Source organism: Bos indicus, chromosome 29 (genome assembly GCF_029378745.1).
Source record: "Bos indicus isolate NIAB-ARS_2022 breed Sahiwal x Tharparkar chromosome 29, NIAB-ARS_B.indTharparkar_mat_pri_1.0, whole genome shotgun sequence".
Taxonomy (NCBI): domain Eukaryota; kingdom Metazoa; phylum Chordata; class Mammalia; order Artiodactyla; family Bovidae; genus Bos; species Bos indicus.
In genome coordinates this window covers 50,578,385-50,603,267 of record NC_091788.1, presented here as the reverse complement: position 1 = coordinate 50,603,267, position 24,883 = coordinate 50,578,385, and the positions used below count along the sequence as shown (strand labels likewise).

The 24,883-nt window shown below is 66.9% G+C and overlaps 1 protein-coding gene across 19 annotated transcripts in view; it reads left to right on the top strand.

The window, feature by feature from the left end:
• The window catches only part of BRSK2 (BR serine/threonine kinase 2), a 48,658-nt gene that overhangs the window by 4,971 nt on the left and 18,804 nt on the right, over positions 1-24,883 (top strand). For 18 of the 19 annotated variants that reach the window (XR_011564938.1, XR_011564937.1, XR_011564934.1 and 15 more), the window contains exons 2-3: positions 24,340-24,434; positions 24,700-24,785. Coding sequence is in view for 14 of the 19 variants with exons in the window: in XM_070782846.1 (XP_070638947.1) it covers positions 24,340-24,434; positions 24,700-24,785 (181 nt within the window). In the remaining 5 variants the exon portion in view is untranslated. Of the gene's footprint in view, positions 1-24,339; positions 24,435-24,699; positions 24,790-24,883 lie in introns of those variants that run through there. The other variant, XM_070782844.1, reaches the window with a different exon arrangement.

Sequence of the window (24,883 nt, the reverse complement as noted above, 5' to 3'; positions counted from 1 at the left end):
TTTTTCCCGGTTTTCACTCCAGGCACTTGTCTGTGGGGAGGTCTCCGGGCCTGCAGGTGTCAGGGACAGGGGGCAGTCTGGTGTCTTGAGAGGCTGGGCAGCAGCCCCGGCCACGTCTCCTCTGCCTGCCCACGTGCCCTGCTCACTGCTGGCACCTTCCATGTGCCTGGAGCGGGCAGGCCCTCCAGGGTCAGAGCCTGCTCACGGACAGCTTACATGGGCCGTGCTGCCGTGTTCATGGGCCCAGGGAAGGTGTGTGGCTGCCTTGCACCAGGAGTGTCCGGGGGACCTGGTGCCACCTCGTGCTCTGATTTGGAGAGCACCTTCGAGGCCAGTGGCACCCAGAGGGTCGGGCGGTACCTGCAGAGGTGGAGGCCAGTGGCACCCGGAGGGTCGGGCAGTGCCCGCAGAGGTGGAGGCCAGTGGCACCCGGAGGGTCGGGCAGTGCCCGCAGAGGTGGAGGCAAGTGGCACCCGGAGGGTCGGGCAGAGCCCGCAGAGGTGGAGGCCAGTGGCACCCGGAGGGTCGGGCAGTGCCCGCAGAGGTGGAGGCCAGTGGCACCCAGAGGGTCGGGCAGTGCCCGCAGAGGTGGAGGCCAGTGGCACCCGGAGGGTCGGGCAGTGCCCGCAGAGGTGGAGGCCAGTGGCACCCGGAGGGTCGGGCAGTGCCCGCAGAGGTGGAGGCCAGTGGCACCCGGAGGGTCGGGCAGTGCCCGCAGAGGTGGAGGCCAGTGGCACCCGGAGGGTCGGGCAGTGCCCGCAGAGGTGGAGGCCAGTGGGCACCAGAGAGTCAGGCAGTGCCCACAGAGGCGGCTGCCCTCCGGCCCTGTCACAGTGTGCCTTCCTGCCCAGTCCACCCGCACCGCCTGGCTGCTCAGAGTGGGGCCCCTCGGGGCCTGCAGCCGCACGGATCACAAGGCCTGCCTGTGGCCCCCGGGGCGCCGCTGTGGGCCTGGCCTACCCCGCCCTGCAGCAGGCCCCCAGGACCTCGTGGGCGCCTTGTTCCTTGCAGGGCGGTTCTGTGTTCACGATCTGGAGTCACAGCCGGGGACGACACCTGGCTCTGGCGCTCGAGGGGCTCTGAGCCCCAGGCCCCCCACGGCCTTTGTGAGGCCTCGAGGGCCAGTTGCAGTGCCGGGCGCACGTGGCCAGCACCGGCCAGGGCCATCGAGGGTCTTGGGGGAGGGTAAGGGCCCCCCCCGTGGTGGTCCCTGGTTTGCCCTGGACTCTGCAAGAAGTCCTTGGACACAGAGTGGGCAGGCGCCTCCGGACAAGCCCTGCAGGAGAGCCCTCCCCGGTGACAGGCCTGGCCAGCCGCGTGGCCCCCACAGGCCGGCCGATGCGGCCAGGTCAGCCCGCGCTGGGTGGTGAGCCCAGGGTGGGCCTCTGTGAGCCCAGCGCCCAGGTCCTGGCTGGGGTTGTTGGAGCTGCCCATGGCCTGCCTGAGGCGCCGCCCCAGGCGGGGCTGCCGGCCACCGAGTCGGGCTGCCAGGCCAGCTGCCTCGGACTCGGGACAAGGCGGAGGCTGGGCTGGGTGTGAGGCCGCGGGGACAAAGCAAGGATTGTCCGGGCTGGGCCCTGAGAGGCGGCCCCGGCCTTGTTCTGCAGCCTCTGAGGGGCCAGTGTTTCGGAGCGGGGCAGCTGGGAGCCCCCCGCGGGCCAAGGAAACGGCCCTCCTCTTCTGGGTTTTCTTCCCGGCCACTTGGCTTTTGTCCCTCAGGGCCCCGGGAGGCCGCTGGGCCTCTTGTTTCTTCCCTGTGCCCTGGGCTGGATCGGGGCCTCTGAAGTCAGTGTGTGTCCAGCGCCAACATGGCATCCTGGGACACCCCCGGCTGGGGTGCTGGCCTGCACGGACAGGGGCGCTCCCCGGGGGCTGGCCTGTCCTCATCCACATGGGGCCTAGGCCACGGCTGCCCCCTGGGCTCAGCCAAGCCCCGCGTCTGGCCCTCCTCACCCCGGGGCAGAGCTGGGAGACCCGCCTGGCCTGCGTGACGTGGCTGGCACTGGGGACACGTCAGGCTGTGGGCGGTTCTCGGGGGCGGCGGGAGGCTGCTCGGCCAGGAATTTGGCCTTTCCTGGGGAGGCTTGGCCGCGGTGCCCCTGGGTGACTCCAGAGCTGCTGGCAGCTGCCGGCCCGGCGGAGGAGCTGGAGGGTGGGGGCTGAGGCGGTGCCTGGTGGTGGAGGGTGGCCACGGGAACCCAGTGGGTCTCTCCCGGTGGTCCCTCCTGATGGCCAGTTTTGGTCTGGACCACAGGCCATGAGGCCAGAGTAGCCCCGGGGCAGCAGCCCTGAGGCTGCTGCTTCCTGCTCCCAGTTGCCCCTGAGCCGGGTCCAGCGGTGCATTGGGACCGTATGTCCAGCTTCCTCAGGCGTTGACTCTGGCGCCAGCTGGAGGCTGGGGCGTGGGCGGGCAGGGCCGTGGGAACCCGGGTTGGCAGAGGCTGTGAGGAGCCCTGCTTACATGGGGGCACAGGCTCCGCCGCCCCCAGCAGACTCCCCCCGACCCGTCATCCGGGAGGGCCTGCGACGGAGCTGGGCAGCCTCGTGAGCCTGTTTCCTCCCTGCAGGGAGTGGGGCAGGCGTTGGGTGGGCAGCTGCGGGGACCCGGGGATGTCCAAGGCCCCTGGAGAGGACTGCGTGTGGAGCTCCCCAGCCCCTGCCCTTCAGGGTGGGCCTTGGTGTGTTTGAGGGGCTGAGTCTTACACAGCTGTTCAGAAGGAGTCCCTTGGCCAGCCCTGTGGAGCCGGGAAGGAGCTGGACAGGGCGCCCCGTCCCGGGCCCAGAGAGCATCTTGGGTCTCTTGTCCGGGGTCTCTGCGGTCAGCCTGGGTGCAGAGCCCGTGGGGCAGGGCCCCCAGCCCAGGCTGTGCCGTGGGAAAGTCACGCATCTCCAGGCCTCTGTTTCCCAGCCCGGCCCCGGGGTGAGGGGGTGGTGTGCCCCTAGGGGACGCACCTGCTTGGGACCAGGCAGGGGGCTGGCAACAGCGGTCATTCTGGGGCCGAATGCACGGCCTGGGCTGGGGGCCGGGGGAGGCAGCACTGGGATGGGACGGGTGGGCGTCGTGTCTGCTTCTCCCCTCGGCAGCCGGATTTCCATGCAGTGCCGGTTTTGGGGGCAGCGACTGAGCAGAGTGTGTGGGGATTGTGGCGGACTGGCCAGCTGTGCCGGGCTGAGGGCCCCCGGGGGACGTGCAGCCTGGGCTGGGGGGCTGCTTGTGCCTTCCCGTGGCACACGGCGCTCTGGGCAGCCTGTCCCCCTGTGCCCCCACCCCCGCTGACCTCTCGTGCCCAGCCTCCTGCCACGTGGCCGGCAGACACCTTTGTTCCAGGGCCCCAACATTCCTGGGCTGCTGTGGAAACCCACCACATACGGGCATTTCCAGAGACAGCAGTAGAGAAAGTAGCCCCCCTGGGCCCCAAGAGCCCACCCAGCCTCGGCACCGCAGTCACAGGGACAGTTTGCCTCAGCCCACTCCCCAGACGTTGTTGTCGAATTGCGAATGTTTCAGGGCTGGGTCTAAAAGATACTCTTTATAAAGTACTGTATGCTTAGCATCCTGAGAAGTCAGCACTGATTTCCAAAGCTGGCAGAAGCCCCGTCAGACGCTGGTTTGGTGGGTAAGGACTGCTTCCTGGAGGCTGAGTCCCTCTGGCCCCCGGGCATGGCCCCTGGAGGTCTGGCCACCCTCATTCCCGCCCCAGCCCTGCTGTGGTGGCTGTTGGTGTCGGCGGGCAGTGCCCCGCGAGATGCCGGCCTGGCCCTGCCTAGGGGCAGCAGGCCCACCCAGGCTGCCCTGCTCACCATGCACGCGGGTGTGGGCCCAGGGGGGCTGCTCCGTGAGGAGCTCCCAGGGTCAGCTCTGTCCTGCAGCGAGTGAGCCTGAGACAGTGGAAGATGGTGGCCGGTCACTCCTGGTCCCGCAGCCCAAGCCGCTGCAGCCCTTGGGGGTGTAAGTGAGGAACAGGCACGGAGCGGGGGCCTCACGTGGGGGGCAGGGGGCTGAGGGAGGCCGTCCTGGAGAGCTTGGACAGCTTCGGGAGGGCGGGTGCCCTGCGTCCTTCCGTCGTGCTGGGTCCTGGCTCTGCCCACAGGCTGCGGTGGCCCTGTCACTGGGGGGCGGACAGATGTTGTGTGAGGCCGGCCGTGCATCCACGGGGCAGCCTCGGGCTTGCCCACCCCCAGCCCTCGCCTCCAGCTCCTCCTCCTGGGTCGCCTCTGCCACCACGTCTGGCCTGTGACCTCACTTGGGAGCCCCCGAGCCTGGACCCCTCGCGTTGTCTGGGTCTGGGGTTTCCTGCCTGGCGTCGGGGCTGCTCGAGGCCAGGGCGCATGCTCCTGCTAAAGTGGGGCTCACGCCGGGGGCGCCTGCTTCCGCACAGAGCTGGGGGCCCAGTGACCTGGGAGAACTGCTCTTCAGGCGCAGGATGGTCAAGGATAGCCCCAGGGCCAGCTGCCTGTGGGACCCCCACCCCCTGCACTCGCCCTTCTGTCTTCAGGGAGGGCAGTGCAGGCCCTGGGCGGTGCCGTCTCTGCCGCAGCCTCCTCCGGGCTTGCAGGGATGAGGCTAGGCGGTCGCCAGGTACCTGGCGCCAGGCCCTCGCCCCGGGCGGCCTGCAGGCGGAGCTGTCCAGCGCGGTAGTGCTGAAGTCCGCAGCTTCCTGGTGCCGCAGGAGAGAGGCTGCCATTAGCGGTTTGTCCTCCCACATCCCCTGCAGCTGTGAGCAGGCCTGTGGACAGGCCCAGGGGTCTTCGGAGAGTTCCCACACCTGGCTTCCCGGTGTGGGACTGGTCCTGTGTTGAGGAGTAGGTGGCAGCCGCCAGGCGTGCTCCTGGGGGAGACCCCGGCCCCCATTCCCCTCTCCGGGCAGAAGGAGCTGGTGGCCAGTTCTCCTGGGGCTGCTGCTGACCGGCCAGGCGAGGGGAGGGCAGGGTCCCTGCGCGCGAGTGCTGTTCGCCTTCCAGGGCTGCAGCACCTTCTCTGGTCTCGCGTTAACTCACGGTGCTTCCCTGGGAGCCCTCACCCGCCTGTCCCTGGGCTCTGAAGGCTGCGGGTGCCCCAAACCACCTGGGTCCCCCAGGGAGGGGCGGGCAGGCCGTGAGAGGCTCTGGCTCCCTCCTGGATCCCCTTATCTCGAGGGTCTTGTGACCCAAGAGTGCACGAAATGCAGGCTTTGCTTCAGAACGCTGGGACATCGGGGTGGCCTTGGAAGGGGTCAGGGGGGTACCAGCTGTGGGCTGGGTTCTGTGCCAACCCTCTGAGTGTGGGGTCTGCCTGCCTGAGCCCCTACCTGGGGGGACAGGGGTGTGGTGGGTGTGAAGGGCAGGTGTTACCCTCCACTGGCTCAGCCTCGGGGGGATCTGCCAAGCTCCCTGCACGTACAGGGAGGGTCCTCGGCCTCAGAGGCTGTGCCGGCAGGCCCCTCCCCAGGCCTGGGGTCTGGACTCAGGAAGCGAGGGTCCCCAGCTCCAACCCCCACTAAACATCCTGTGTGAGGCCGGTGGGGAGGCCGGGGATAGGCAGTGTTTGGGATGGACCGAGGCCTTGGGGTGGAGGCAGTATCCACGTGTGTGGGGTGGGGGCTGGGCTGGGTGCACGGGAAGGGTCAGACGCTGGCTTATCTCTCCAGGCGAAGCTCCTTTCAGATTGGAGGTTTGCTGGCTCTAAGCCCCAGTCCCAGGGGATTTGTGACTAATTATAAAGTGGCACAGATAGGACCTTCTCCAGCAGATGCCGTGGGGCAGCTGAGGGCACCTGTGGGCGGGTGTGGGCTGTGCCACCTGGGAGGTGGCTGCCGGGAGCTTCCCGGGGGCTGCAGGGACCCCTCCGCCTGATGCCCAGGGGCCCAGTGTCTGTGGGCCGTGTTCCTAGATGCACGGTCGGCTTCGCTGCTGGCCCTGCTGGGCATGTGATGTCTCAGCATCTGTGAGAGCCGGCTGCTGCCCTGGTGCCGCCCACGCCCATCCGTCCCTCTGCCGGAGGGGCACTCAGACCCCTGTCCTGCAGCCCGCCTTTGGGGTCGGCTGGCTGTAGGGCCTCGGCTCAGGGGCCCTGCTTCCTGCCCCTGGCTCTGCATGCCCTCCTCTGGGCATCTGTGTGCTGCCCTGGTGTCTGCAGCAAGGGGTGTGGGGCCCCCTCCCTGTCGGGGTGATGCTGGTGATGCCCCGTCAGGATCCAGGCTGGTGGGACAGCGCAGTTGGGCCGCTGGCCGCGTCAGGGCGAGGGCCAGGGTATGAGCCTGGGGCCAGTCAGGGCTGTGGGCCTCCAGAGGTGACCAGGGCCCCGACCTCGCAGGCTCACCTCCTGTCTGTCCAGGGGCTGAGGGTCCTGAGTCATGCCTGGCAGGTGGCAGTCCTGTGGTGCCAGGTGCTGAGCGAGGGGTCCTGTGGTGACCAAGGCCTGGTTGGCAGCCCTCTTGGTGCTGCTGCAGGAGGCGGTGGTCTCCGGCCGCTGAACATGTCGGGGCATCTGGGTGAAGCAGGCCAGGCTCTGCTGGGGGCAGTCCTGACCAGGACAGGACCAGACGGGCAGCCACGGTTCAGGGAGGGCGGCTCCTGGGCCCGTCTGTTCCGGCTGGGCCTGGGGCCCTGGCTGTCCTCCCACCTCTGCCATGCCTGTCGAGCCCTGGGAAGACTCTGGGTGGGTGGGCATCAGCGCATGGCACAGGTGCTGTCTTGGGGGCTCTGCGGTTCCTTGCTGGGCCTCGGGTTCCCCACCTGGGTGAGTCCTGCCGAGCCCGGGGTGCCGTGGACCGGCTCCTATCCCCACGGGGCGCCTCTGCTCTGGGCTGCCAAGCGGCCCATGGTGCGGGGCGGCCCTGGAAACAGCGTGGGTTTGTGGGGGGCTGTCAGCCCTGGGCAGGCTCGGGGTGGGTGTTGATGGAGACATTGGGGTGCCTGTGCCCCTCCTCTTCTCCGGCTTGGGGGCCCGGGCAGGTGCGGGCCGGCAGGGCGAGAGCCCGGGGACCCCATGCTGGCAGGACAGCATGTGCCTTCGGCTCCTGAGGTGTTGAGTCCAGGCCCCCAGGAGCCAGGCCTGCAGCCCGCAGGCCCGCAGGGCGCTGTGCGCAAATCCAGTGCCTCGCCTGCCCATCCTTGGGATGTGCTGGGGGCGGCACGCGGGACAGGCTCTGCTGCCTGGGCCGGGGGTCAGGGGTCAGGGCAGAGGTCCAGGAGACGCTGAGCAGGTCCTGGGGCCGGCATGTCCGGCGGGGCCTCTGCAGCGTCCCCCAGGGCTGGGCTCCCGTCCTGAGGCTCTGTGCCCATTGTGCCGTCAGCGGGCAGGTCCTGTCGCCCAGCCGTTCCATTTGCTCCCCAAGTGCCAGCCCCACGGGCAGGAGGTGGAGGGGTGGGCGTCCCACCGGGCTCCATGGCCTGGGCAGCTCCAGGCAGGGGCCACCTGGACCCCCTGGACGCGCTGGGGGCCCGTGTGGGCGGGCGCTCCCTGCCTCTCTCCTTCCCTCCGTCCTTCAGGGGAGCTGCCTGCTGACCGCTGAGCAGCTTCTGTTCTTACCCCGTGCTGGCACTCACGCCCGCAGGCGCCCTTCCGGGGACAGGCGCCCTCCTGACGCCTGACCCCGGCTGAGCAGGGCTGGGGCTCGGGCCACAGGCATTTCTGACTTCCTGCTGGTACCGCAGGCAGTGTGTGGGTCTGTCTGTCTGTCTGAGGGGTGTGGCAGGGAGCTTGTCCAGCACCTTGCTGTTTGTCTCATGCCCAGCACCGGCCGGCAGCCGCCTCAGCCCCTGACTCCCCCAGATTGTGTGCCCCCCACATGTGGTCTCAAGGCTCCACAGAAAGGGCGGGTGCAGAGGAGGAAACCAGGCCCCGGGCCTGCCTGCAGCCGCCTCCCTGTCCCACCCGGGACCCCCAAAGCAGGGCTCGGACAGCTGATCTCCTGGGATGAGTCTAGGATGGGGTTCCCAGCCCTCCGACCCACAGGCGGGGTGGGGACAGAGGCTTCTTGGCCCTGGGGAGGGTAGGGCACAAGACCTGTTTTGTGGTTGGAGAAACCAAGTCAGCAAATAGCTTTTTTAAATGTGGATTAGGGTTTTTTAAAAGCAGAGTCCACGTTTGACACGGCAGAATGGTCCTGTGGCCCTGGCTCCATGCCCTCGGAGGGGCAGGAGTTCCTGGCCACTGACTGGAGGGCTTGTCTGCCCTGCAGCCGTGACCCTGCCCCACCTACTGGGCCGCGGGTGCTCGTGTGGCTTCCCAGGCCGATCCAGCGGCCCTCCTAGGCGTGCTGGGTGGGGGTGCGGCCATAAGTGAGCACGCTGAGCCTTCCTCTGCTTGAGCACAGGCCAGCCAGCAGACGGGAGGAGCCTGCCACGCACGAAGCTTCCCTGTGTCCTATGTTGAGAGCTGGGCGCAGGCAGGGCTGGGGGATCACCCGTAGCTCCAGCCCCACAGGGTGGGGGCTGGGGGGAGGCCCCGGGTTCCTTTCCGCCCTTGGCTTGGCTCCGAGCAGCTCTGGGCCGGCTCCAAGCTGGAGGGCCCCGCGTGCCCAGCCCGTCGCGTGGGCCACATCTGCCGCCAGGGAGGCTGTGGGTGCATCTGTCTGTGTGCGCCGTGGCAGGCGGCGCTCCCGTGGGTCTCCCGGGGCAGACGTCCCCAGCCGAGTCGCCGTCACCGAGGCAACCCTGTCAGTTCCCTGGGGCCTGGGGTGTTGGGGGGCCAGGTTTGCTGCTGAAGCGCGCCCAGGGCCTGCAGGCAGCCTACCTCTGCTGGGGACCCCTCCCCTCCCCTCGCGCACCAGGCCCCGGGTCACTGACCCTGCTTCGCTCCTGCCCATCAGCCCCACTCTGTCTGTCCGCCACCGGGCATCCCCCGGGCCTGGACAGCTGCTGGCCAGGGCACTGCACCCAGCGGGGCCTCTGCTGTCACCCCAGCGTCCCCACGGCAGGTGTGACCCCAGCCCCTGGCGGCTGTCTCCTCGGACGCGAGGCTCCTCGCAGCTTGTCCTCAGGGCAGCTGCACCCTCTGCCGCCCACTCCCTGGTCCCCTCGGGCCAGCCACCCACCTTCTTACAGATGCCTGGCCAGCGACCCCGGCATCAGCTCCCAGTCCTAAGGCTTCTGAAACTAAGGCACCAGCTTGGGGGAAAAAAAAATTTACCAGATTGAATTACTGAACAGTTGCTGAATTCAATCAGAATGTTTCATTGGGCTAATTTTACAGTGTTGAGTTGATAAAGCAGTTAATAAAAACCTCACGTGGTCATCTGCCACCGTTGGGAGTGGAGTCCGCTCCCTGGCCACCTGGGAGGGTTTCCCCACGCAAGTGGGTGCGGGGTCTGGACAGGGAGGGGGCCCAGCCGGCTGTGGACTGTCACTGGGTCATGCACACCCCAGAGTTAATGGTTCCACAGCGCGTGCCCCCCAGACAGGGCCGCAGTCCCTCTGGGGCATCCTGCCCGGTGGCTGCGGCCCCCGAGCAGCTCAGCAGAGCAGGAGGAGGGGTGCCTCCAAGCGGGGGGTGCTGACCGCACAGTAGGTGGATGCCCCGCAGAGACGCTGGCCGGGCGGGTGGGCTTCGGGTGGCGTGGCTGAGGGGTCCCGGGGGTCCGCTACGTGCGGGGAAGCCTCAGCCTGGATGTGGGGCTGTAATGCCCTCGGTCTGGGTGCCGGCCAGGGGACCTCAGCTGGGGAGGAGCGTCCACCCTCTGCCCCGGCTCCACGGAGTGGGACGCCGCCCGGTCATCGCCATGGCAACCGCGTGCTGCTGAGCTGGGGGCATCGTCTCTGGGGAGAAGGTGGCCTGCTGGCTGGGCCCTGAACCTCCTGGCCCTCTCGCGTCTCTCGTCAGCCTGGGGTGGGGGCACCTCAGTCTCCCCGGCCCTGACCCTGCATGCAGACCCCGCTCTGCCTGCCGTGAGCGCATCCTTCCGCAGCCCCGAGTGGGTCCCCCCTGTGCGGGGGTCCTGGACACGCCCGGGTGAACGGGTGCCGGGGCAGTGGCCTTTGGAAGGACCTGGGGGGAACATGGTGACCACAGGGGTGGGGGGCGTCATGCTGCAGCCACAGGCTGTCCCTGCTCCCTCCCGCCCCCGCCTCCCAGACCCACAGGGCAGCCTGGCAGACGGGGAGGGCCCCCAGCTCTGCCTGCAGCCCTGCCTGGCTCCCGGCTCCTGGGCTGGGCCTGAGCCTGGGGGCTGGGGCCACACCCGGAGCGTCTCGGGCCCCAGGTCTGCGCACGGCTCTGTCTGGCTCTGGTCCGGCCACAGTTCCTGCCTAGGTGTGTCGGATGCTGGTGTTTCTTCTGGGAATTGCCGGTCTCCTCGGCTCCGGGAAGCAGCCGGCGCTGGCGGATTCTGATTCTAAAAGACCTCGTCACATAGGAGGGCCGGGTTCACCAGGCCTCCTTCCTGCCTGAGTCACTTCTGGCTGTGTGTCTCCCAGCGACTCAGTTCATGGGAAATCCTGGGGCAGGTGGGCCGAGCACCGTGAGCAGGCTACTGGGGCGGGGGTGACGGGGCCTGGACGCCTTGGGGAGGCAGTCAGCCGGTCCCAGCAGCCAGGTGGAAACACTCCAGCACTTTCTGCGAGTCGCTGACTCCTCCCCAGAGCTGCTGAGACAGGGCAGCAAGTCGGGCTCAGCAAACGCGAGAGAAGGAAAACCCTCCGCTCTGCGCGGTCTCAGCCTGGGCTACTCCGGGCCGGCCACGGAGCCTCTGAGCCAGGCCCTGTGGTGAGAGCAGCCATCGCTTCTGTCTGGCAGAGGCGTGAGAGCCGCCCGCAGCTGTGTGCCTTCTCGTCGCTGTGACGGCCGCGTGTCCTCACAAGCCACGACCTCCGCGTGTACTGGCCGCTCTTCTCGGGGGTCTCCCTGCTCCATTCGAGTTGGCCTGGGGGTCTCCCTGCTCCGTTCGAGTTGGCCTGGGGCACCTCCTGCCCGGCCCTGCCCACGGGACGCCGGGGCTCCCAGAGCCGCCCCAGGGTAGGGTTGAGGGCAGGCTGGTGTCCTGGGGGTGCTCCTTGGGTGGGGCTGGCCGCAGGCCGGGGCTTCATGGGTGGGGGCACAGCAGGGGAGGTGGGTCAGGGACCAGGCAGGTCATCAGCCACCCCCAGCACAAGACAGGCCCCGCCGGGCAGGCTGGCACCGTGGCGGGGGCGAGGGGAGTGGGCAGAGGAGGGGGCTCTGCCTCGCCTTTTGTGCAGGAGGCAGGTGCTGCTGGGGCTGGGGCAGGGGTCCCTGAGGCCCATGGGAGCCCTGTGAGCCCTGTGAGCCCAGGGCCCAGCTGAAGGGAGCGAGCAGTGTGGGGGGGGGGTCTCAGTGCCCCTGTCTGTCTGCTCCCGGCGTTGTCATGGCAACAGATGGTGGTTTGGCAGGAGAGAGGAGGGGGAGGGCTTTGTGTGAGGAGGCTGGGGATTTGGAGACCAGCTGGGATCCTGCAGGGAGGGGCCGGGGACTCTGGCCCCCAGCGCAGCCCAGTTCCCAGGAAGGTTGTAGACACGAGCGCCCCTGCGGATGTCCCGCCCGCCCCACCTCTCCCCTCCTCTCAAGGCCAGTGCCCCCCCGGACACCCCAGGAGCCTGGGTCAGCAGGCGCAGTGGGGTGGGGGGCTGCGGCTGGGCAGCGAGCCTGGCTGTGACCCCGTCCCTGGGGTGGGAGACGGGCTGGCTGAGCGAAGCAGCGTCACCCCATGCCACCACCAACGTCAGGGGTGCCCGGCCCAGGGTGCCAGCCCAGCGTGACCGAGCCCCAGTGGGTCTTGGGGCCACGGCCCCTCTGGTCCACCATGTCCTGCTGTGTCTGGGGAGGGGCCCGACTTTGCGGGGCGATCAGGCCCCTCAGCCCACCCTGTGCCCCCTGCCCCTGCCACACACTCCCCAAGGCCAGGCTGGAGGTTCCTGCAGACAGCGTCCCTCCTTTAGGCCCCGTCTGGTGGCTTAGCCTCTGGGCTGCCAGGGACGGGAGTCCATTGGTTTCCTCGCTCCCTGTCGCCTTTCGGCAGTGTTTCCTGTCAGCTCGTGTGCGGGTTTCCGGGAGGCCGCCCAGCCTGTCAGGCTCCTTCCTCCCGGGGAAGCCCTCTGTCCTGCCCTGGACTGCTGTGTGTCTCTAAGGGGCCTCCTCCTTGGGGTGGGGGGTTCCCAGGACCCCTCTGGGTGGGATGGTGGCTTCCTTCTGGTCTGGTGCGCCCACCTGGCAGGTGACTTCCCAGGAGCGGTGGCCCGGGAGGTGCCCCCGTGAGCGCTGGCCTCGAGCGCTGATGGGGCCAGGAGCCCGTCCGGCTCTCCTGCCTCTTGCTTTGCATCAGAGCTCCTTGAAGCCAGGCCTTTCCCTCTGCTTCTTGACCCGACTGCCCGACCCTCACGGCACCGAGTCCGTGGTCCGTGGCAGGCCTGCCCCGTCCCTGCGTGGGACGCAGGTGGACAGCCTCCTTCACTCGTGAAACCCCGCGTTTGCCCTCTCGTTCCCGCCTCCCATTCCACTTCTCCGGACCCTCTAATCCCGCCAGGCTGAGAGCTGGACCGTCCTCTGCCAGCGGAGGGTCACCACAGGCGGCCTCTGCCCCCGCGTGCTCAGGGCCTGCCTGGTGCAGCTTCGTCCTCCCCCTCTTTCAGGCTGGGTGTGCCGTCTGCCCGCGCTGAGCCTCTTGCGGGCTGCATGTTCGGGCGTCCGCCTTCGCTGTGGTCACGCGCGTGCTGCGGTTGGCAGCCGCCGTCCGTCCTTCCATCTTCTCTTTGCTTCCTCTGCTTCCCGTACGTTGGCGGCCGCCGTCCGTCCGTCCGTCTTCTCTTCGCTTCCTCTGCTTCCCGTACAGGCTTCCTCCTTTGCTGCCTTGTTCGCTGCCAACCAGGTGTTTTTAGTTATCGCCCCTTCTTCCCTCTTTCAGTGTTTGGCGCCCCCCTTGTTATCTCTTTAGACGTGGCTGTAGACCACTTGTCCTCACCGTCCTCGCCGGGGCCCTCGCGGGGCCCGTGAGGCAGACTGTCTCATTCTGCTGCGCTCTGTTCAGCTCGCACGCTCTACGTTGGCCTGTCTTAGACTTCACCAGTCCTTTCTTCTCTTGTGTCCAGTCTGCTGTGTGGTCCTTTCAGTGACTTCTTTTTGTGCATCTTTTCCTCTAATTAAAAAGATATTTTGTAATATTACTGCAAAGTCCTTTTCAGAAAATCCAGCCGCTTGGGCCAGCTGCCACCCGCCGCGTTGGCTGCTTTTCTCTGGAGGTCTGGGTCGCTTTTCCTGCTTCTCTGTGTATGCCATCGTCTTTATTGTGCACCAGGCGTCACTTATGCAGAAGACCAGTGGGGTCCCCCAGGGAGGCTCACCTTTCCCCCTCGGGGGCTTTCTCTGGGTCAGGACTGAGTGGCCACTGCAGTGACTTTCTGTCCAGCCCTAGCCAGGTGTCTTGACGGTGTTAAGCCCACCGTGTGGGCGCCTTCTTTTGTCGTTGGTTCAAATGCCTGTCGCTGGAGAAGCCCAGTGCGTACTTGTCGAGTGAATGAGTGAGTGAATGAAGCATGCTTCCGTGGCCTCACCTTTGAGAGACCGTGCCCGGATGTGGGTCCACGTGTGGGCAGTGGACGGGCGGACAAGGGCCTTCTGCTCTGGCAGGGCCATCTGCTCCGGGCATTAGCTCTTTCCACTCAGCTACTCTCTTCAGGTCTCACCCTGGGCTGGTCATCTCTTTCCACTCAGCTACCCGCTCAGGTCTCACCCTGGGCTGGTCACCTCTTTCCTGGGCTGATCACCTCTCTCCACTCAGCTACCTGCTCAGGTCTCACCCTGGGCTGATCACCTCTCTCCTGGGCTGATCACCTCTCTCCACTCAGCTACCCCCTCAGGTCTCACCCTGGGCTGATCACCTCTTTCCTGGGCTGATCACCTCTCTCCTGGGCTGATCACCTCTCTCCACTCAGCTATCTGCTCAGGTCTCACCCTGGGCTGATCACCTCTCTCCTGGGCTAATCACCTCTCTCCACTCAGCTACCCCCTCAGGTCTCACCCTGGGCTGATCACCTCTTTCCTAGGCTGATCACCTCTTTCCACTCAGCTACTCCCTTCAGGTCTCACTCTGGGCTGATCACCTCTTTCCTGGGCTGATCACCTCTCTCCACTCAGCTACTGCCTCTAGTCTCACCCTGGGCTGATCACCTCTCTCCACTCAGCTACTCCCTCAGGTCTCACCCTGGGCTGATCACCTCTTTCCTGGGCTGATCACCTCTCTCCACTCAGCTACCCGCTCAGGTCTCACCCTGGGCTGATCACCTCTTTACACTCAGCTACTCCCTCTGGTCTCACCCTGGGCTGATCACCTCTTTCCTGGGCTGATCACCTCTCTCCTGGGCTGATCACCTCTCTCCACTCAGCTATCTGCTCAGGTCTCACCCTGGGCTGATCACCTCTCTCCACTCAGCTACCCCCTCAGGTCTCACCCTGGGCTGATCACCTCTTTCCTGGGCTGATCACCTCTCTCTACTCAGCTACCCCCTCAGGTCTCACCCTGGGCTGATCACCTCTCACCCTGGGCTGACACTTTCTCCACTTCACTTTTTCTTTTTGCTCTGCCTTGTTGGGCATTGTCTCATGTTTTTAGTCTTTATTTCACACTTTCTTTCTCTAGCTCTTACTGTTATATTTTAGAGCTCCTCCTTGTTTTTTCATCCTTTGTGTGGATTTCTTGTTTTATAGGTGTAGCAACTTACGAAATCCTGGTAAATCAATACAGTAAACAGTAAGACACTTTAAAGCTGTCTGTTTCTACCAAGCCAGTGCTGTTTCTTTCTCAGACGCCCTCTGACGTGTGCCTGGCCGTTTACCACCCATGGGAGAATCAGGAATGTCTGGTTGCCTGGCCTTCTCCTGGGGCGTCTCCTGCCCCGAGTTCAGTGCGCGGTGTCTGGTGGGGGCATGCTGAGGGCAGGGCCCGGCCTTTCGGCCTGCCAGGACGAGGACGAGCAGGCGCCTCCTGGCCCCTGGGGTCCTGGGCTGTGTCCCTGGCTGTGTCGCACTCTCGGCTGGGGTAGAGGGGGATACCGACCTGCGCTGCCCACACAGCTGCACCCTCGGTAAGTGCCCGTCTGCTCCTGCAGCCCCGTCCCAGCTGGCACTGGCCACCGCAGCCTCTCCTGGGCACCCCACCCGGAGGCTGGCAGGCCTGGCCCCTGCCCAGCCCCCATCACCTGCCTTTCCTTCCAGAGGTCCCTGGTTTTGAGATCTCTCCTTTCTACCACCAGGCTCCCTCTCTTATAATCCGTGGGGTGGGGTCAGCAGGAGGCAAACACAAGGCACCCGGACCTGTCTGGCTGGCAGGACCCTGGCAGCCTCTCCTGGTGCTGACCCGCAGCCGACCTCCTCCCAGGTCCCCTCAGCATCCTGCCCCCTCTCCGCCCCAGAGCCCCACCCGGCTCTGCTGCTCTGTCACCTGGGCCAGCAGAGTCCTCTGGGCCGGTTCCCCCCTCCCGCTTCCTCTGCTGATTCATCATCGTTGTCAGTGGAGCTGCTTCTGCACACATGCCTCGGTGGGGCCTGCTTGGGAAACGCCTCCGGGCACCTCCTGGCCACGGAGGGTGCTCCTATTCCTGGCTGCCTCCAAAGCCCACGCCAGCCTGTCGTGGGGGCAGGGTCTCCCAGCTGCTGAGCCAGCGGCCTGGGTGCTTGGCATCCCCTTCATGCCCGGCAGGTGCCCGGCCTTTCCTACCCCTTCTCAGCTTTGACCTGGGGAACCTGGGCTGAGTGTCTCTTGGGGAGGAGGGTCTGTGTCGCCAGGGTCACTGTGGCCCCTCCCTCAACCCTCCGCTGGGCCCTGGCAACTGAGCCTTCATCCCAGGGCTCCGGTTGGTGGTGTCCCTCAGCACCTTCCTACTGGGCCCGGAGCTGAGCAGGAGCTAAGGAGGGGGTGGGCGGAGGGCAGGAAGGCCCCCCTAGTAGAGGATGGGGGCCCTGACCACAAAGCCTGAGCAGGAGCTTGGGGGGGTGGGGGGAGGGCAGGCAAGCCCCTCCACCAGGAGAGGATGGGGGCCCTGACCGCAGCTCTGTGCCCACCGCTGGCCCAGCCCTGGAGGGCCTTCAGGTCCCAGCAGGAAGGGGGCCATGCAAGGGCAGGGCAGGATGGCCACGGAGGCGGGCAGGGCTCCTCATGGCAGGTGGGGAGCAGATCCCCGTCTCCTTCCTCCCTTGGGTCGAGGGCTGCCCCACTGAGCCTCCGGCAGCCCCCTCTCGTGTTTGGGTGCTGTGGGTGGGGGGAGCGGGCAGGGAGCCCTGCAGAGGCGGCTGCAGTGCTGTGTGAAATATTTCAGGGCTTAATTAATTTAATTTGAGAGGTTCCTTTCGGAGCGTGAACAGTCGTCTCCCAAGAGACGTGCGCCGCCCCCTCCCCCTCCCGCCTGCCTGGCGCTGGTGGGCGAAGGAAGCCGCGGAGTCTATATTGAGAGTGAGCCGCGCGGTGCTGCGCGCCCCCGGCTCGAGTCCTCCCGTTGCGGCCTCCTTCCCAGCCCCAGAGGAGCACGGGGCGGGGGTGAGGGTGTCGCGGGGGGCCCGGAAGCGTGGGTGCCCCAAGGGTGGATGGCGCGCGATGCGGGCGTCCCCACCAGGGCGTCCCCACCAGCCCGGGGAGGAGGGGAGGCTGGGGAGCTCGGCCCCCGAAGGAGAGCCCGAGGGAACCGGGGTGCGCTCTGCGCACGAGAGCGCGGCCTGGGGGCGGGAAAGGAGGGGCCGCGGGCAGCTTTGATGTGGCGGCAGCTTCAAAGAGGCCGACCCTCCCGCGCGGGTCTGCGTCCGCGCCGGGCTGTGCGCGAGAGCGGCGGCCTGTTTGAAGTGGGCCTCCAGGCAGGTGCCCCCAGGGCTGGGACCCGGGGCGCCTGAGGCAGCGGGGGTGCCCCCAGGTCCAGCTCCCCGCTCTCCCTGCGCTGCGCCTGGAGGAGCAGACTTTGAAGCCGCCAGGGAGGCGGTCCTGGCCTCTGCCAGGGAGAGCAGAAGAGGGGGCGGCTGCTCAGGGCGCCCCGAGACGTCCTCCTGGGCCCGGCCTCAAGTCCAGGCCGAGGGACTCACTGGGGCCGCGGCCAGGGGCGCGGATGGAACTCGGCGCTCTGCTGGCCCCCGGAGGACAGGGCTCTGTGACCTTTCTCCATTTACTCATCAGGTCTCTGCCTACTGAAGGCGAGGCCCGAAGCCCCAGAACTTCCCCAGCCGAGCATGGGCCCCGGGTGGGCAGGTGCGAAGGGAAGTCACTTGGAGAGGGTGCTGGGCAGCGGGCTGCAGGGCTGCCGGCAGGTGGAGGCAGGTGGGCGGAACAGCGGCAAGTGGGGGTGAGGCTTGGCTTCCCTGCGACCCCCCAGCTCCCCCTGCTCCAGCCCAGAGCACCGTGGGCCCTGTCCCAGCACAGGCTCCCTCAGGCTTGGAGAGAGTGAAGAGGATCCCCCAGTGAGGGAAGGTCCCTCCCCCAGGACCCCCGTGGGCCCTGGAGTCCCATCCCCCACCGGCCCCCGCCCCGAGGGTGGGGGCTCCTGCAGAGTGTGCTCCTGGACTCCGCGGGCCCTTCGGGCTGTGCAAGGCCCTGTGGGGGTGTGGATGGGGCCCGGCATCCAGGACTGTGCTGGTGGGGGGCATCTCCTGAGGTTGGGGCTAGTGTCGGGGGTGTCTTGAGCTGAGGTCACAACCGGGGGCGTGGTGTGGGAGGCCGCCTGCTCGGCCCAGAGAAGAAGGGGGCGCCTTGGAGCTGACAGCTGGCTTCCAGGGCACCCTGGCTCTGGCTCCCGCGGGCTCCCTGGGTGGGCGGGCCCCTCCCACTGCCCGGCGCCAGCTCCTGTCCGTGGTGCTGAAAGGGACTTCGATGCCCAGCTTGCTGCGTGGCCCTCCGCAGCCCCAGGGAAGGGGCAGGTAGTCACTCCATCATCTCTGTCCTGCCCCCGTCTCTTTGCCCAGCACACCTGCGACTTCCCAAGCCTGTTCTGAGGGGGCGATGGGGAGGCCCACCTTCAGGGCCAGCTGGCCATGGAGCAGCTTCTGATCCCTCGGGCAGTGGCATCAGTGGGTCTTGGAGCTGCGCAGGCCTGGCCTGGTCTAGTTTCCCCTTCTGAGGAAGGGAGGGGCTGTTGCAAGGGTCAGCGTTCAAGTGGAACACATGGAGGAGCCTTAGTTCTGACTAGATTGTGGTGTAGCTGGAGCTGTGGCTGCATCCAGGCCCGACCACTGCTCAGGGCTCCTCCGTCCATGGAGTCCTCCAGGCAAGGATACTGGAGTGGGTAGCCATTCCCTTCTCCAGGGGAACTTCCCAACCCAGGGATAGAACTCAGGTCTCCTGCATTGCAGGTGGATTCTTTACTGTCTGAGCCACCAGGGAAGCCCATGCTTGCATAGCATCCCCTGAAACGAAGGGAAACCCTTCTGAAACATACCAGGAGGTTGTAATGAGAGGAGACAGGGTGAATGCCGTGTGAGCTGAAGGCCCCGTGCACAGCCCTCTGGGCCGCACACACTGCTGCGAACCTGGTCGCTACAACAACAGTCTTGTTCTCAGCTCCGGGGGTCGGAAGTCTGCAGGTGGCTCTCTGGCCTGAGGGAGGGTGGCCCCAGACCCCTTCCCCCAGCTCTCAGCAGCCTGCAGCTCCTCTGGAAGCAGCCCCGCGGCCTCTGCCCCCTCATCCGCGAGGCCTTCTCCCATGTCTGTGTCCAGCCTCCGTCTGCTTTTCTTTTATGAGAAACTTGTCGGTGGACGTGAGGCCCACTTGTCCTACACGGAGGGCGATTCCTTCTGAAATCTGTGACTTAAGTGCCTCTGCAAAGGCCGGTTTCCCAAACAGGCTCACGCGTGGGGTCCAGGCATTGAGACATGGGCTGCCGTTCGACCCCTGCGCACCTGGGTTTGGGGCCCCAGGCGGATCCCTGCCCCTAGGCAGGAGCTGCTCAGCTGCCGCCCAGAGCACTCGTCCTGAAGGACGAGGAGCTGATGCCCTTCCTGGAAGGGCTCCTCGCCCACAGCCTGCACCCGCGGGTGGGGGGTTGGAGAAGAGCCAGGTGAGCACAAGGGGTTAACTCTCACAGTAGTAGGGTGGCCTCCTGCCCACCCTCAGGACCCCCACCCACCCAAGCAGACCCTGGAGGAGGCCATGTCAGGGGAAGAGATGGGTCAGCGTGTCTCCGCGGAGCATCGCCTTGAGACAGGGCAGCAGGCTCCTTGGAGCAGTGACCCCTGGGATCCCAAAGGAAGCTGAGCTCTTGTTAGCATCTGACCTTGGAGAAAGGAGGCCGTCCATTCTGCCACATCCCACTGGCCACACAGACCAGCCCTGGTGAAGCCTGGGGGGGACCACACTGCCTGGGGGTCCCTGGAGAGGACCATACTGCCCAGGGTGGGTCGCGCGGGGGTCCCTGGGGAGGATCACACTGCCCTGGAGGTTGCTAGGGGGTCCCTGGGGAGGACCACACTGCCCTGGGGCCCTGCATTCTGCTGAGGTGAGTGGACAGCAGCATACCGAGGTGGCAGGTGCAGTCATGCGTGCCCCTCGAGCTGAGCCTGTGCCTCCTGCCTCATCGTTCCTGCCTGGGGAGCTGGGGGAGGGGCTGCTCCTTGGGCGCAGTTTCTTGGGGAGCCCCTCAGGTCCGCCCTGGTCCTGTGCCCCACCTTTGACTGCGCCCTGGGACATTTGATGGCGCAGGCTCCTCTCCAGGCCTTGGGCTCATGGAGAACCCGGGCCCCTTTCCTGAGTTCTGCCACCACAACCACCCATCCTCTCCATCAAGAGGGCACATGTGAGCCCCAGTGAGGGTGGGCTGGGGTCTCTGGGCTAGTTCTTGGAGGGGGGTGTGGGGGTGTGGCCAGGGCAGAGCTGGGAAGCTGCAGGAGCAGCTGAGATCTCCACTGCAGCAGGACCTCCTCAGAGAAGCCACTGGGCTGGCCTTGGGTGCAGGGCCCGGGGAGCTCTGGTCCCGGGGATGGTCACGGGCAACCCGCAGGCTCTCAGCAGTACGCCAGAGGTGTCCCCTCTCAAAGCGGGGACTCAGCCCTGTCCTGCCCCTTCTCAGTTATGGTAACAAGCCGTGCCTGCCCCCACTGCCCTCCAAGCTCCCCGGTGCCAGCGTGGGAAGCCAGGCTGGGAGGCAGGGCTGGCTCAAGGTGGCCAGCTGTGCTGACTCATTTCCCCACGAGCCAGTGTGGAGTGGCATCCCCCACCCTCGTCCAGGGAGAGCCCTGTGGGAGGGGCGGCGGGCTGTCTGCTCTGTCCACCCTGGGAAAGCAGTGTCCCCCACACCCCCATGGCGAGGTGTGCAGAGGCGGTGGAAACTGGGTTGCCCTCAGCTGTGCTCGTGGCCCTGGGGAGCTGGCCACATGGCCCAGTGGCGCAGTGACGGTCATGGGGAGGGCCGGCCACCTGCCCCAGGGTCAGTGACCTTTAGGTGGTCCCGTGAGCATCAGTGGCAGGACGCTGGTGTCTCCTGAGGCACCAAGAGGGGCTCTGGGGGGTCCCGGCTGCCCTTCCCTCCTCCTGGCTCCGCGGAAGGCGGAGGGGAGGGGCCCTCGGGTGCCTGGCGTCCCGCTCAGCCTGGTCACCCGGGCCTGAGCCCCCAGCACAGGGAGGCCGGTGTGGGCACACTGACGGGGGCTCCGCAGAAGCGGGTGTGTCCCGTCCCTCAAAGACCTGGAGTTGTCAGACCAAGCTGGGCGTCTGGACGCCACGGACAGCGGCCGGAGCGGCCCCTGCAGCGATGTGGGTTCCAGTCCTCCTCTGCCCCGCGCCCGCCCCTGCCTCCATGCTCCCTGGCACAGAGTGACTTAGATCAGCAGTGCCCACTCGGGGCTGGGGCCCTCCCCCCGCCAGAGCCTCCGGGAGACAAGCTGACTCCCACCCTTTCATGAGCCTTCACCCTCTCTGGGGGGTGTGTGGCAGAAGCCACAGGAGGGGTCTCCGGGGTGGAGTAGAGGTGGATGGCCAGGGGGCCTCAGGTGGCCCTGAGCTCAGGATGGAGGGAGGAATTGCCTGGGGAGCTGCGCTGCGCTGCCCGCCCGCAGGGGCTGCAGGCCGAGGGCAGCCCACCTCGGCTGGGCACCTCAAGAACTTGGCAAGGGGAGCCCGGTGCCTGTCCAGCCAGGCCTGTAGAGGCTTATTGCTCAGGGAAGGGGGGAAAACAGTGCTGGAGGCTGGGGCGCAGTCTGGGGAGTGTCTCCCGCCATGTCTGTAGGGATGGGGTCCCGCAGTCCTGCTGCCTCCTCCCCGCCTCGGCTTCAGCTGCCCTGCGGGGCCACAGGGCTGGGCCCGGTGCGCAGAGGTCCCCTCCCCCTCAGGCGCGGCTGCACCGCCCGTCCAGACCTCTGTCCAGCCCCAGGCAGTCTCTGGGCAGTGGGGCCTGGGCCCACCCCGGGGCTCCCCGTGGCACGGCGGCCCCTGTGCTCTGTCCTGTCCTCCAAGCTGGCAGTCCCCGCGTTGCTGAGCCCTCCAACAGGGTCTTTTCCAAAGGACCATGACCAAGAAGAAAAGGGGGGTCAAGGATGACCAGAGGGCCCGGGTGAGGCGTCTGCTCGGGACCACCCCACGTGGCTTCCGACCCCTCAGGCCCTCCAGCCCCCTACCTACAATCTGAGGCCCCAGGGCTGCAGCCTGAGCCGTGCGCCTCCCCCTCGGCTCCCCCCGCTCCCAGGTCCCCAAGGCTCTGCCATCCTTCCTCCAGCAGCTGGGGGCGGGAGCCGGGCCTGTGCCTGCCTCTAGGCCCGCGGGCCCAATGGCTGAGGGGAGGGCAGAGCTACTCGGGAGGCTGGGCTGTCAGGGTGGGGGAGAGTCCTGCGGTCAGCACCTGGGCCTAGGTGCGGGGGTCTGCACTCAGCCAGCGGCCCCTGGGTCCCTGGACTCCCCAGGCTGTGCTCAGGAAGCCTGCCCCCCGTGCCCATGCACACGTACACGGGTCCCTGCTGGGGTGCAGCAGGGACCCCGTGGCTGGGCCCAGGGTTCTCAGGTTGGCTCTGAGGAGCCCTCCCTGAAGCCCTGGGCACCCGCCGCCTGAGCAGGACTGCCAGTTTCTCCAACAATTATCTGTGACACTGTGTACTTTTCTTCTCTTGCCTGTGCCCGAATTTGCTGTAAAGACAATAATTAGAGATAAAGTCACAATTGGAAAATGAGCCTGAGCAGTTGGAGGGCTGGTAATTAGGGCGGTCCTGGGCTTCCCTCACAGGCCCTCCCAGGGGTGCACTCTGCTTCCTGCCTCCAGGGAAGTGGTGAGGCTGCTTGAAACCCAAACCTCCCACCCAGAGGGCCCTGGGGCTGCAGGAGACCGGCACACCCAGGGGGGCCCAGAAGCTCCACCTGACAGGGGCACCTCTATGCTGGGCTTTGCAGGGTGTGTAGGAATCCGTGCACAGTGGACTTCTGTGGACAGAGGCAACAAGTGGGAGAAATGAAGGCAGGGAGGAAGCCACCAGAGTTCTAGGACACAGCCCAGGGCAGCCCGCTGTGCCCAGGCCCAGAGCAGCTCCCCACCTGCCTGGGGTGTGTCCCGGGCACCTTGTCCACTGGGTTCTTGGTCCTCCTGGCCTCTCTGCGTGTTGGTGTCTCACAAACCCCGTGCGCCGTCAGCAGATTGCCTGCCGTGATTATCAGGGAGGCGGGGTGGCCACCTCACGCCCCACTTCTGGGGCCGCCTATGTCACCCTCCAGGTCGCTACTGAGGTGAAGCTCATGCTCCTTCATTCCCCACGTGTCTCTGAGTCCTGCCTCCTGAGGACACGCGTGTTGGGGTATGTGTGTGCACTGGTGTGCCAAGCCCCTGTGCAGGCTGTGAGGCTCGGCGGTAGGGCCGCCGGCGACTCCCCAGGAACCCTCGCCTGTTCTGTTTGCAGTTTGTCCCGCGTCTGCCCTGGGCCTCAGAGGGGCTCATGTCCCCGGGAGCAGCCGGGCCACCGTGACTGTGGCTCCTTGAGGCCTGTCCACCTTGTCTGGGCGAGGGGTCTGTGCCAGGCCTGGGTGCCGTCCTGGAGGTGTGGAGGCCCTGGGCCTCAGCTCTGAGTTGCAGACACCGCTGCTGCGCCTGGTCCCTGGGGCCCTCTTGCTCTGCTGTCTCCTGACCTGAATCACAGGCTCAGATCAAAGGCAGCTGGTGAGCCCCAGGAGCCGCAGCCCTTCGCCGGCAGGAGCTGGGGCTCAGCGGGCCCCCCTGCGGGGCCTCTGTCCTCCCCTGAGCTGAGGAAGGGCAGGCTCAGGGCTCAGGGCTTCCACCAGGCCAGGTCCCCCGCCCTCGTCCGGCCCACCTGCCTCTGGGGAGCACGGATCACCTCCCAGCCACCCGCGAGCTTGCTGCCCATGGGCGAGGCTGCGGGGCAGGGGGCAAGGAGGAGGACGCGAGCTGCTGGGAAGGTGTGAGCGTTCATGAAACGACACCAACGGTCAGATAAAGAGACGCATGCCCCTTAGGGGAAGCTGCATGTGGCAAGATTTGTTTCTCAAGCAAAGGGCTTTGCAGTTTTCTGAGAGCTGCCCCGCAGCAGCATCCAAAGGGGCAAGTGCACACCCCGCTGGTCGGAGCTGCGAGCCGCGTCGAGGTCACAGTTAGAGCAGCACAGCATGAATGAGACGGGCGTCCGCCCAGGCCAAGCACAGGCTGCAGAGCTGCGGAGCCCGGCGTCTCCCCCGGGGCTGCCGCTGGGCTCCCACGTGCTGGAGGGGGCTCCAACTGTGGTGGTCACCTCCGTGCCCATCGGGGAATGTCCAGGCGGGGCCCAGGCTGGGGCGGGGAGGGCAGAGGGTGTTTGGGTCTGAGGCCACAGAGGGCACAGGAGGACAGGAACCAGGCTGGGGAGGGAGAGAGGCTGCCAGGGGCTCTGTCAGTGAATCTCTGCGGGATTGGGAGGGGGGCAGGTGCCCAGCTGTGCCCACGTGGCCGAGAGGCAGCGAGCAGGACCGAGGGTCCCTGCAGCCACAGCAGAGGTGTGTTGATGGCGTCCTGCCCAGGAGGGGCCCTGCACCGGTGTCCTGGGGTGAGCGGGTGCCCGAGGCCCCTCTGTCCAGAGGTCCTCAGGCCAGAAGGAGGGTGATGGGTAGTGGTGCAGGGTCGGTGAGGCCCAGCATGGGTGGGTGGGGTGGGACGGGTGTCACCCTGGCTCCCCACTGAGGGGCTGGGTTTCCGCTGAGGTCTGGGGGGCGACTCCAGGTGTCACTAGCGAGGGAGTGAGGGCCATGCTGAGGCCAGGCTGGAGGAGGCCGAGACCGCCGTGTGGCGTGGGGCAGGGACCATGCTGGGGGCAGCCTCTGGCCGGTGCCTGAGGAGTAGGGGCAGAGAGTTCCTGGGGTCTGGCTCAGGACTCGCCAGGCAGGGCAGGAGCCCAGGGCCCCAGGGGCTGAGTGAGGGGTCCCAAGGGCAGGGTGCGAGCCGTGGCCCGGCTGGATGGGGTCTGAGGCCTGCTGTCCCCCCAGGCCTGGTGAAGCTGGGGATCCACTGTGTCACGTGCCAGAAGGTGGCCGTCAAGATCGTCAACCGGGAGAAGCTCAGCGAGTCTGTACTGATGAAGGTGAGGAGGGCGGGCGGGAGCCCTGCCGCTGGTGACTGTGTGGGTCAGGGGCACGAAGTTCAAGATGCTCCAAGATACCCGGGTGGGGAGCTGGGAGCTCAGGGAAGGGGACCCGGGGGTGGGCTGGCAGGGACGGGGCACAACTGGGGGCAGGGGGGGGGTGTGTGGCCAGGGACAGAGCATAGCTGGGGGGCAGGAACAGGGCAGAGCCAGGGAGCAGGGAGACCCCCGCGGGGGAGTCCCCAGTGACGGCGGCCCCCTGCAGGTGGAGCGGGAGATCGCGATCCTGAAGCTGATCGAGCACCCCCACGTCCTCAAACTGCACGACGTCTATGAAAACAAAAAATATTTGTAGGTATTGCTGGGTGCGGAGAGCGGGGCGGGGCCTCCTGGGGGGCAGGGCTCAGGGGGCGGGGCCTCCGGGGGGGAAGTGCTCTGGGGGCGGGGCC